This window comes from Bufo bufo, chromosome 4, assembly GCF_905171765.1.
Source record: "Bufo bufo chromosome 4, aBufBuf1.1, whole genome shotgun sequence".
Lineage (NCBI taxonomy): Eukaryota > Metazoa > Chordata > Amphibia > Anura > Bufonidae > Bufo > Bufo bufo.
The window spans coordinates 562,995,487-563,007,784 of NC_053392.1; the positions used below are offsets into that span (position 1 = coordinate 562,995,487).

Genomic DNA, 12,298 nt, shown 5'->3' on the forward strand with positions numbered 1-12,298 from the left:
GCTAAGCTAATCAGATTCCTGGCTCAATATCAATATCCAATATCTAGGAAGAGAATTTAACCCAGGCATTTATAGCTTGTCAATGCCTGCAATTCATTTATTCCTGGACCCAGTTTGTGCCCTGTGTTCAGAAAAACATTGCATTCTAGTTAGATCTTCCTGTGTATTGACCTCGGATTTGTTTCTGGATTAACCCCTTATCTACTTATTTAGCTTTACCTGAGTCTCCTGGGCTGGCTTTGACTCCTCAGATTGTTTCTGAATTAACTCCTTTTTTGCTGATTTGGCTTCAACTGACTCTTGGCTTTCCTGCTACTCCTTGGCATCTGATAAGTCTGCAACCTGTGAGGTTGCACCTGTTTTCTTATCTTTAGTAATGATTAAATATTTAAATCCTAATAAATATCCGAAACAGTATATGTTTTCATATCCTAAATGTATGGCATGATCCACTAATCTGGAAATCCTGTCATGGAGAACTTACCGTATGTAATCAAGGCTCCTCAGTGTTATTTTTATGAACAGAAATTCCCTGAATTGCTGCAAAATTATTGACATTGAACATGATCCATGATTTATCATTATTATTATTTTTATTTATTTATTTTTGTAAAAGAGGAAAGGTTAGAAACAGCAGTAGCACCACTTGTGAGATTTATGAGATGTTACAAGAAGTGCATAGTGAGCCCAAGAATGAGCAGATATTGCATCAACTATTTAAAAGGGTTTTCACTTTGTGATCATGGGGGTTTGACCTCTGATACCTTCAAAATCCTAAGAATAAAGTGAACACAGGGCTGTAATTTCCCTGCACATCAATGCACCAACCAAGTGAATGTGGCTGGCTGCCGTTCCCTGCACAATAGGTGTCCACCCCTGTGGCACTACTGTGCAGGGAAAACTCAGAAGGGGATGATGTGCTAATGCAGTGCTGAATCCCCTTCATTCACAGCAATATGGGGGGGGTCTCAGAGGTTGATGATAAAGTGATATTATTTTCAAGTGGTAAGTCATCAGCCTATAAGGTGGGAAGACTCCTTTAAAGGGAAACTTCCATCAAATAGGTATATATTTGTAATTCTCAATATTTATAGAAAATTTTTGAATTTTGGACAGTTTTTCTTTCTTTATTTTGCCAGTACTATATGAATGGAAATTAAATGCAAACTATTGTCCTTCTGTAGCAAGCAGCAAAGAGAAATAACACTCCTATGTGTATATAAATTGTTAATCCATTGTTAGCTTACTGCTGCTGTGAGGGAAAGATGTTATCTGAGGGATAATCCTCACAATAATAGTAGGTGTAGAATAAGGCCTCTTGCACATGAACGTTGTGTGCCCGTGGTCGTATTGCAGCCTGCATACAGCGGGTCCACAATACACGGGCACTGGCCCGTGTGCACTCCGCATCACAGATGCGTACCCATTGACTTGAATGGGTCCACATTCACGGAGATGCGGAGCGGAAGCATGGATCGGAACCCCGCGGAAGCACTACGGAGTGCTTCCGTGGTGTTTCTGTCCGTGCCTCCACGCCGCAAAAAATTTGAATTTGTTCAAATTTTTTGCGGTGCGGACGGATCACGAACCCATTCAAGTTGAATGGGTTTTGATCCGTCCAGGCCACCGCACGGACTTTGCCCGTGCATTAGGGACCACAAATTGCAGTCCCCAATGCACAGAACGGATGCATAACGTTTGTGTGCAAGAGGCCTAAGTATGACAGCTCTACCGAAGGACATTAGTGGCATGATGGTCTGAGTGAGAGAGTTAAAGGGATATTCTAGTTGTTAAAAGTTATCTCCTATCAACAGCATTGGTTGATTAAATTGGCGTAAGTCCTACCACTGGTACTACCATCAATCACAAGAACAGGTACCCCGCACCTCTCTGAGTCCCTCAACTGAATGATGAGACGGGTTGAGCATGCAAACTCTTACTCTATTCCTATCTACGGGAGTTTCAGAGACAGATGAGTGCAGTGTTAGACAATTTCTGGAACTTCCATAGAGATGAATATAGCGGCAGTCTGCATGTCCGACCTGCAGCTCTATTCATTTTGCAGGGGCTGTGCGGGGTACTGGGTGCCCGTTCTCGTGATTAATGGGCATCCCAGCAGAAGGACCCCCACTGAACTAATATTTATCCCCCATCCACCAGTTTTTTTGTTTTTTTTGTTGATTTCTTTCTTCACATATAGGCTGGTAATATGCATTAACAAAGGTGGAAGTGTCGTTTTAAGACTATGAATAGGAATTTACTCAGTAGGTATTTATATTTAAAGGGTGTTTATGAAAAGTAATTGATGGTGTATCTTACACATAATCAATTAATGTGAGGCGTGGCAGACTCTGCAGTTAGTTGTTATCAAGGGCAACTCAGTACTTATAACTGAGCAATAAGGCCCCTTTCACACGAGCGAGTTTTCCGCGCGGATGCGTTGCGGGAGGTGAACGCATTGCATCCGCACGGAATCCTGACCCATTCATTTCTATGGGGCTGTTCAGATGAGCGGTGATTTTCACGCATCACCTATGCGTTGCGTGAAAATCGCAGCATGCTCTATATTCTGCGTTTTTCACGCAACGCAGGCCCCATAGAAGCGAATGGGGTTGCGTGAAAATCGCAAGCATCCGAAAGCAAGTGCGGATGCGGTGCGATTTTCACGCATGGTTGTTAGGTGACAGTCTATTCACTGTATTATTTTCCCTTATAACATGGTTATAAGGGAAAATAATAGCATTCTGAATACAGAATGCTTAGTAGGTGATCAATTGAGGGTTAAAAAAATAAATAAAAATTAACTCACCTTCTCCTCTTGTTCGTGTAGTTCCCGGTCTCTTCTTTACTTCTTAAAAGATGAAAATACCGGCTAGGACCTGTGGTGACGTCAGATCACATGATCCAATCACATGGTCCATCACCACGGTGATGTACCATGTGATTGGAGCATGTGATCTGACGTCACCAAAGGTCCTTTAGCCCACAGCTCATCATTAAAGAAGTAAAGAAGAGACCGGGAACTACGCGAACAAGAGGAGAAGGTGAGTTAATTTTTTTATTTTTTTTTTAACCCTCAATTGATCACCTACTAAACATTCTGTATTCAGAATGCTATTATTTTCCCTTATAACCATGTTATAAGGGAAAATAATAACATCTACACAACACCTAACCCAAACCCGAACTTCTGTGAAGAAGTTCAGGTTTGGGTACCAAACATGCGTGATTTTTCTCACGCGAGTGCAAATCGCATTACAATGTTTTGCACTCGCGCAGAAAAATCGTGTGTGTTCCCGCAACGCACCCGCACATTTACCCGCAACGCCCGTGTGAAAGAGGCCTAATAGAGACATGGCAAACTATGAACACTATGGTTCAATATTAATATCTCATTACTATGTTGTGTATATATATATATATTAGGGGTGCACCGAAATTCCGGGCAGCCGAAAATATCGGCCGAAAATTTACCTAATCCATTTCGGCCGATATTGTTACATATCGGCCGAAAATATGGGGTGTGGGATTTGTCACCCACCATCTGCGGGCGGGCGCCGGGCGGGCGGTTTACTGCATCTTTATTTTACCTTACAATCGTGACGCTCCAGTAAGAACTCTGCAGGCAGAGCGGAGGGCGGCGTAACGTCACTTACTCACGTGACGCGCCTGCTCCGCCTCCTTCATTCATAAAGTGGGCGGAGCAGGTGCGTCACGTGAGTAAGTGACGTTACGCCGCCCTCCGCTCTGCCTGCAGAGTTCTTACTGGAGCGTCACGATTGTAAGGTAAAATAAAGATGCAGTGAGTGATGCTGTGAGCAGCAGGGCCGGGGCTGTTATGGGTAGGGGGAATGGTCTATGGCACTGCTATGGGGAGGGGGATCTGTGCACTGTTATGGGGAAAGGGATCTGTGCACTGTTATGGGGAAAGGGATCTGTGCACTGTTATGCCCATAACAGTGCACATATCCCCCCCCTCCATAACAGAGCCACCCACAGATCCCCCTCTCCATAACAGCGCCACCCACAGATCCCCCTCTCCATAACAGCACCACCCACAGATCCCCCTCTCCATAACAGCGCCACCCACAGATCCCCCTCTCCATAACAGAGCCACCCAGAGATCCCCCTCTCCATAACAGCGCCACCCACAGATCCCCCTCTCCATAACAGCGCCACCCACAGATCCCCCTCTCCATAACAGCGCCACCCACAGATCCCCCTCTCCACAACAGCGCCACCCACAGATCACCCTCTCCATAACAGCACCACCCACAGATCCCCCTCTCCATAACAGCGCCACCCACAGATCCCCCTCTCCATAACAGTGCCACCCAGAGATCCCCCTCTCCATAACAGTGCACACCACAGATCCCCCTCTCCATAACAGCGCCACCCACAGATCCCCCTCTCCATAACAGTGCCACCCACAGATCCCCCTCTCCATAACAGTGCCACCCACAGATCCCTCTCTCCATAACAGCGCCACCCACAGATCCCCCTCTCCATAACAGCGCCAATCATTAAAAAAAAAGTATTTTAAAAGTATTTGGGCAAAAAGGCAGTTTCGGTTTCGGTTTCGGTTTTCTGTCAAGGGCATCCTGAATTTTCGGTTTCGGACCAGAATTTTCATTTCGGTGCACCCCTATATATATATATATTACCATTGTGAACATACAATTGATTAGACCTATTAAAAAGGATGACTGACTAGATCTATGGTGGTGGCACCTATCCCTTTGTCAGGATTATCATAGGGTGTTCAGGAGGTTCCTGACACAGGATCATCCCTATCAGGGCGGCCATTTTGTTTTTTTAATGCAGTGTCCATGAGAGTAGGGAGAGATTTCTCTTCCTCTGCGAAAGTTTATTTCTGTGGCCCACAAACAGCACTATTGATTTGTGACATTAAGTATAGACCATCAAAGTGTGTTCTCTTTAATCTAATCTAAATGTTTGAATTATTGAATACATTGCAAATGGTATAAGGATAAATGATATCGCATTGTCTCTTGTTTTCTTTTTAGAAGGATTGAAAAAGCAAACAGTCTTGAATTCATTGATCGAGATGCTTTCTGGAATCTCCCAATGCTCAAGTATCTGTAAGACTATTTTATGTTTGATGTAGTAATTCTTATCAGCTTATCACAGACACATATTAAATATTTGCAATGATAATAAATTACCATTAGCTGCAAAGAAGCTGAAAACACACAGCATTTGTTATAGTCATAGTAGTGAGCGTTCAAACACTGAGAACATTAATGAAAATGCCCATGACATGTGGCATGAATGTAAATGAATGTAATCCCATTGATCTCAAGATGGCTTCTCACTTCTTTATCTCCCCATGTTAAATCATTATACCTGTAGTTGCCTGCTTTCTTTCGCCATGCTTATTGATCCTATCCTCTATGGAATGAGTCAGTTCTGAGTATTGTCCTAAATTTCTTGGCTAATATAAATCCATTATATAAGGAAAGTGAAAGCTTTTCGCTCTTCGTAAATATCATATTAATTGCCTCTAAAATGAAAAATGTTATCATATTCCATCAATGCCCTTTCCCATGAATGTTTATGAAATTTTTGCAGATTGTTCTTCAAGTGTTCTTCTGTGCAAGGTCTTATGTACATTTCCATAAGGTTGATTGCGCTTTCAGATGCTGCTATCAAAATCATTGTGTTTATGTTAACTAGGACGATGCATATAATGACAAAGCAATTTAGAGCATTGATTATTTATATATTGTATTTACTGCTGTTTTCTAAACTATGTAAATGAACATAAAAGGTCATCTAAAGCATTAGCACTGAAGTGCTTCATTCTTCTAGCCTCTATCATGCATGGCTGGATGAATGGATGAACAGATGGATAGATAGATATATTCTACAGTTCATTAATACCAGCACAGTGCTCTAATAGCATTCTGCTTAAAACACTGAGCATTTCACCGCCAACACTGCACCATTGTATTGGTGATAGGCAGACGCATTTTTGCATTGCACCATGTGTTTTATAGTACATAAATTTCATTGTTGAACTAGTGACATTAAGTGTATAAATAATTCAAAGGCACTTCATCGCATCACTATATTGGTGTTAGTGGGCGCATTATTGCATTGCACTGTGTTTCATAGTACAAAAATTGAATTGCTGAACCAATGATAATTAATACAATTCAATGATTATAGAGTTTAAAGACATTTCACTGCAAACAGTGCATTTTTCCCAAAGTAAATTGTCAATACCAGTATGTAGTGTGTATGTAGAAGTGGAGGAACATTTAACCTGTAGGATACCAACGCTCTACATGTAAGGCGCTGCGGAATGTGACTTACCGTATGTCCCAGCGCCATACATATACACCACACTGATCAGGCGGGTGCAGGAGCTGTACCTGCTCGATCAGCAGGATGGCCTGTCTATTAATGACAGACGAACTCCTGCTGCATATTAAACTTTTTACGCCAAGGTTAGCGCTGGCCATGGCATGCGTGGGGTTTGCAGAGGATATGGGCATCGTCTCCAACCCAATTGGAGCCTGCCAGCCCCAGGATGGGTCTCATAGGCACACTGTCAGTGAAATAGCTTGTGCATTACGATACACAATTTATTTTAATGCATCAGACGATCGGCAGAAAAATAAAAATTATGGCTTTTAGAAAATGGAGACACAAAAATATGATTTTATTTTTCAAAAATGCTTTTTTTGTGTAAAACTGAAACAAAAAAAATAGACACATTTGGTATTGTCAATTCTGTAACTACCTTCTCTATAAAAATAACACATGATATATCCTGTCAGGTGAACACCATAAACAACAAAAGAAAATTGTCACCTTGCCTCCCAAAAAATAAGTAATATTGAGCGATCAAAAATCATATGTACCTTATCCTGTAGTTTCAAAAATTGGGTCACTGGGGAGTGGGGAGTTTCTGCTCTAGGGCATACCAGGGGGTTGTCAAATGTGACATGGCCACTTAAAATTATCCCAGTGAAATCTGCCCTCCAAAATCCATATGCTGCTCCTCCCTTTCTGTGCCCTGCGGTACGCCAATACAGCAGATAATGACCACATATGGGGTGTTTGTGAAAACTGCAGAAAACGGGTAATAAATATTGAATTTTGTTTGACTGTTATGCCTTGCTGTGTTACAGGGAAAAATGGATTAAAATGAAAAATCTGCAAAAAAAAAGTGAAATTTTTAAATTTCACTTCCATTTTCCTTTAGTTCTTCTGTACAGCCAGGTCCATAAATATTGGGACATTGACACAATTCTAACATTTTTGGCTCTATACACCACCACAATGGATTTGAAATGAAACAAACAAGATGTGCTCTAACTGCAGACTGTCAGCTTTAATCTCAGGGTATTTACATCCAAATCAGGCGAACGGTGCAGGAATTACAACAGTTTGCATATGTGCCTCCCACTTGTTAAGGAACCAAAAGTAATGGGACAGAATAATAATCATAAATCAAACTTTCACTTTTTAATACTTAGTTGCAAATCCTTTGCGGTCAATTACAGCCTGAAGTCTGGAACGCATAGGCATCACCAGACGCTGGGTTTCATCCCTTGTGATGCTCTCCCAGGCCTCTACTGCAACTGTCTTCAGTTCCTGCTTGTTCTTGAGGTATTTTCCCTTCAGTTTTGTCTTTAGCAAGTGAAATGCATGCTCAATCGGATTCAGGTCAGGTTATTGACTTGGCCATTGCATAACATTCCACTTCTTTTCCTTAAAAAACTCTTTGGATGCTTTTGCAGTATGCTTTGGGTCATTGTCCATCTGCACTGTGAAGCGCTGTCCAATGAGTTCTGAAGCATTTGGCTGAATATGAGCAGATAATATTGCCCGAAACACTTCAGAATTCATCCTGCTGCTTTTGTCAGCACTCACATTATCAATAAATACAAGAGAACCAGTTCCATTAGCAGCCATACATGCCCACGCCATGACATTACCACCACCATGCTTTACTGATGAGGTGGTATGCTTAGGATCATGAGCAGTTCCTTTCCTTCTCCATACTCTTCTCTTCCCATCACTCTAGTACAAGTTGATCTTGGTCTCATCTGTCCATAGGATGTTGTTCCAGAACTGTGAAGGCTTTTTTAGATGTCGTTTGGCAAACTCTAATCTGGACTTCCTGTTTGTGAGGCTCACCAATGGTTTACATCTTGTGGTGAACCCTCTGTAGTCACTCTGGTGAAGTGTTCTCTTGATTGCTGACTTTGACACACATACACCTACCTCTTGGAGAGTGTTCTTGACCTGGCCAACTGTTGTGAAGGGTGTTTTCTTCACCAGGGAAAGAATTCTTCGGTCATCCACCACAGTTGTTTTCTGTGGTCTTCCGGGTCTTTTGGTGTTGCTGAGCTCACCGATGCGTACCTTCTTTTTAAGAATGTTCCAAACAGTTGTTTTGGCCACGCCTAATGTTTTTGCTATCTCTCTGATGGGGTTGCTTTGTTTTTTCAGCCTAATGATGGCTTGCTTCACTGATAGTGACAGCTCTTTGGATCTCATCTTGAGAGGTGACAGCAACAGATTCCAAATGCAAATAGCACACTTGAAATGAACTCTGGACCTTTGTAAATACCCTCAAATTAAAGCTGACAGTCTGCAGTTAAAGCACATCTTGTTTGTTTCATTTCAAATCCATTGTGGTGGTGTATAGAGCCAAAAATGTTAAAATTGTGTCGAGGTCCCAATATTTATGGACCTGACTGTAACACCTAAAGGGTTAACAACGTTAGAAAAATAAGTTTTAAATAACATGAGGGGCGTAGTTTCAAAAATGGGGTAATTTATAGTCGTGTAAATGAGCCCCTACATTCAGGCACCTCTATCTTTTAGTGAGTTCACCATCACCACCTCCTCAGGCAGAGAGTTCCATAGTCTCACTGCTCTTACCATAAAGAATCCCCTTCTATAGAAACCTTCTTTCCTCCAGACGCAGAGGATGTCCCCTCGTCACAGTCCTGGGGATAAATAGATGAGGGGAGAGATCTCTGTACTGACTCCTGATATATTTATACATAGTAATTAGTCGTCTTTTTTGTAAACTGAATAACCCTAATTTTTCTAATCGTTCAGGGTACTGTAGTCCACCCATTACAGTTATTAATTTAGTTGCCCTCCTCTGAACCCTCCCCAGTTCTGCTATGTCTGTCTTGTTCACAGGAGCCCAGAATTGTACACAGTACTCCATGTGTGATCTGACTAATGATTTGTAAAGTAGCAGGACTATGTTCTCATCATGGACATCTATGCCCCTTTTGATGCAACCCATTATCTTATTGGCCTTGGCAGCAGCTGCCTGACACAGGTTTCTACAGCTTAGTTTGCTGTTTACTAAAATTCCTAGGTCGTTTTCCATGTCAGTGTTACCCAGTGTTTTATCATTTAGTATGTACTGGTGACTGGCATTACAGGGAGTGCAGAATTATTAGGCAAGTTGTATTTTTGAGGATTAATTTTATTATTGAACAACAACCATGTTCTCAATGAACCCAAAAAACTCATTAATATCAAAGCTGAATATTTTTGGAAGTAGTTTTTAGTTTGTTTTTAGTTTTAGCTATTTTAGGGGGATATCTGTGTGTGCAGGTGACTATTACTGTGCATAATTATTAGGCAACTTAACAAAAAACAAATATATACCCATTTCAATTATTTATTTTTACCAGTGAAACCAATATAACATCTCAACATTCACAAATATACATTTCTGACATTCAAAAACAAAACAAAAACAAATCAGTGACCAATATAGCCACCTTTCTTTGCAAGGACACTCAAAAGCCTGCCATCCATGGATTCTGTCAGTGTTTTGATCTGTTCACCATCAACATTGCGTGCAGCAGCAACCACAGCCTCCCAGACACTGTTCAGAGAGGTGTACTGTTTTCCCTCCTTGTAAATCTTACATTTGATGATGGACCACAGGTTCTCAATGGGGTTCAGATCAGGTGAACAAGGAGGCCATGTCATTAGATTTTCTTCTTTTATACCCTTTCTTGCCAGCCACGCTGTGGAGTACTTGGACGCGTGTGATGGAGCATTGTCCTGCATGAAAATCATGTTTTTCTTGAAGGATGCAGACTTCTTCCTGTACCACTGCTTGAAGAAGGTGTCTTCCAGAAACTGGCAGTAGGACTGGGAGTTGAGCTTGACTCCATCCTCAACACGAAAAGGCCCCACAAGCTCATCTTTGATGATACCAGCCCAAACCAGTACTCCACCTCCACCTTGCTGGCGTCTGAGTCGGACTGGAGCTCTCTGCCCTTTACCAATCCAGCCACGGGCCCATCCATCTGGCCCATCAAGACTCACTCTCATTTCATCAGTCCATAAAACCTTTGAAAAATCAGTCTTGAGATATTTCTTGGCCCAGTCTGACGTTTCAGCTTGTGTGTCTTGTTCAGTGGTGGTCGTCTTTCCGCCTTTCTTACCTTGGCCATGTCTCTGAGTATTGCACACCTTGTGCTTTTGGGCACTCCAGTGATGTTGCAGCTCTGAAATATGGCCAAACTGGTGGCAAGTGGCATCTTGGCAGCTGCACGCTTGACTTTTCTCAGTTCATGGGCAGTTATTTTGCGCCTTGGTTTTTCCACACGCTTCTTGCGACCCTGTTGACTTTTTTGAATGAAACGCTTGATTGTTCGATGATCACGCTTCAGAAGCTTTGCAATTTTAAGAGTGCTGCATCCCTCTGCAAGATATCTCACTATTTTTGACTTTTCTGAGCTTGTCAAGTCCTTCTTTTGACCCATTTTCCCAAAGGAAAGGAAGTTGCGTAATAATTATGCACACCTAATATAGGGTGTTGATGTCATTAGACCACACCCCTTCTCATTACAGAGATGCACATCACCTAATATGCTTAATTGGTAGTAGGCTTTCGAGCCTATACAGCTTGGAGTAAGACAACATGCATAAAGAGGATGATGTGGTCAAAATACTCATTTGCCTAATAATTCTGCACGCAGTGTATTCCTTCCTATGTGCATAACCTTACATTTATTACCAAAAAGCACCTCTGCACCTATTGCACATATTGAGATACACAGGGGCCTAGCAACTCAGAATACTAAACCTACAATGTCCACCAATAGTTCCCAATAAAATATACAAGCATAGTATAAAAGAATCAATATTTTATTAGATACGAAAATACAAAAAACAGTAAATAAGATAAATATATATAAATATATTAATGCCAATTGGCATACATAACAGTGCTGGAGTTTGTATGGGCCCTCCAGAAACAGTAGCAATCTTACTGAGTTGTGGAGAACCAATAGTGGGTATCCTTATGTGACACAAAAATACATATACATTCACTGGTATAAATAAAAGTATACCCATAGTGAAAATTGTCCAGTCCAATTAGTACATGTGTCACGTAAGGATACCCCCTATTGGTTCCCCACAACTCAGTAAGATTGCTACTGTTTCTGGAGGGCCTGTACAAACTCCAGCACTGTTATGTATGCCAATTGGCATTAATATATATCTTATTTACTGTTTGGTGCTAGTGGGAATTTCTCTGGGCTCTTATTCTTGGGGACATCTCAATTTTATTTTATTGACTGGAGTGGTATTATATAATTATTATCCCGGTTTTGATTATTATTTATATAGTCCTATGTCCCTTTGGTTTGCTTTCTATTCTGTAGTAGTAACGTGCGGCTATTCCAAGTTGCCCTCGTTTTCACCAGTTTATTTTTTGTATTTTCATGTCTAATAAAATATTGATTCTTTTATACTATCCTTGTATATTTTATTAAGGACTAGTGATGAGTGGCAGGGGCTATATTCGAATTCGGGATATTTCATGAATATTTGGCAAATATTCGTCATATATTCTCAAATTTGCTATCTTAGCTCATTATTTTTTTCAATGCAAAAATCTGTCACGACCCTTGGCTTGGTCGTGACTCTGTGTCTGCACGTGCGGTTGCCTTGGGCAACGTGGTTTGCATGTGAGGCACTTTTCCTTGGATGTGGTGTTTCCCCATTTTGGTATGCACGGGGTATAGGTGTGTTTGCTAGGTGTGGTGGGTGTGACCTCAAGCCTCCTTATATGTTGGTGTGTTGGAGCCTGTGGTCAGTTTGATTTTGTGAGTCTGTGTAGGAGCTCTGCTCTCTGGCTGAATGTCTTAGTCTGTGTGAGAAAAAGTGATGTTGCGTCGAAACGCTAAAAAATGACTTTCGGTCTAAACGAAAGTTTAGAATACTCAAATTATTAAAGGAATACTGTCGTTATACCCCTAACATGTCCATA

The 12,298-nt window shown here is 41.5% G+C and overlaps 1 protein-coding gene across 3 annotated transcripts in view; it reads left to right on the plus strand.

Annotated features, from left to right (window-relative positions):
* Positions 1 to 12,298, plus strand: part of FSHR (follicle stimulating hormone receptor) — a 473,968-nt gene that overhangs the window by 286,015 nt on the left and 175,655 nt on the right. For 2 of the 3 annotated variants that reach the window (XM_040430295.1, XM_040430297.1), the window contains one exon: positions 5,028 to 5,102. In XM_040430295.1, the coding sequence (XP_040286229.1) occupies positions 5,028 to 5,102 (75 nt within the window). The remainder of the gene's footprint in view (positions 1 to 5,027; positions 5,103 to 12,298) is intronic. The other variant, XM_040430296.1, reaches the window with a different exon arrangement.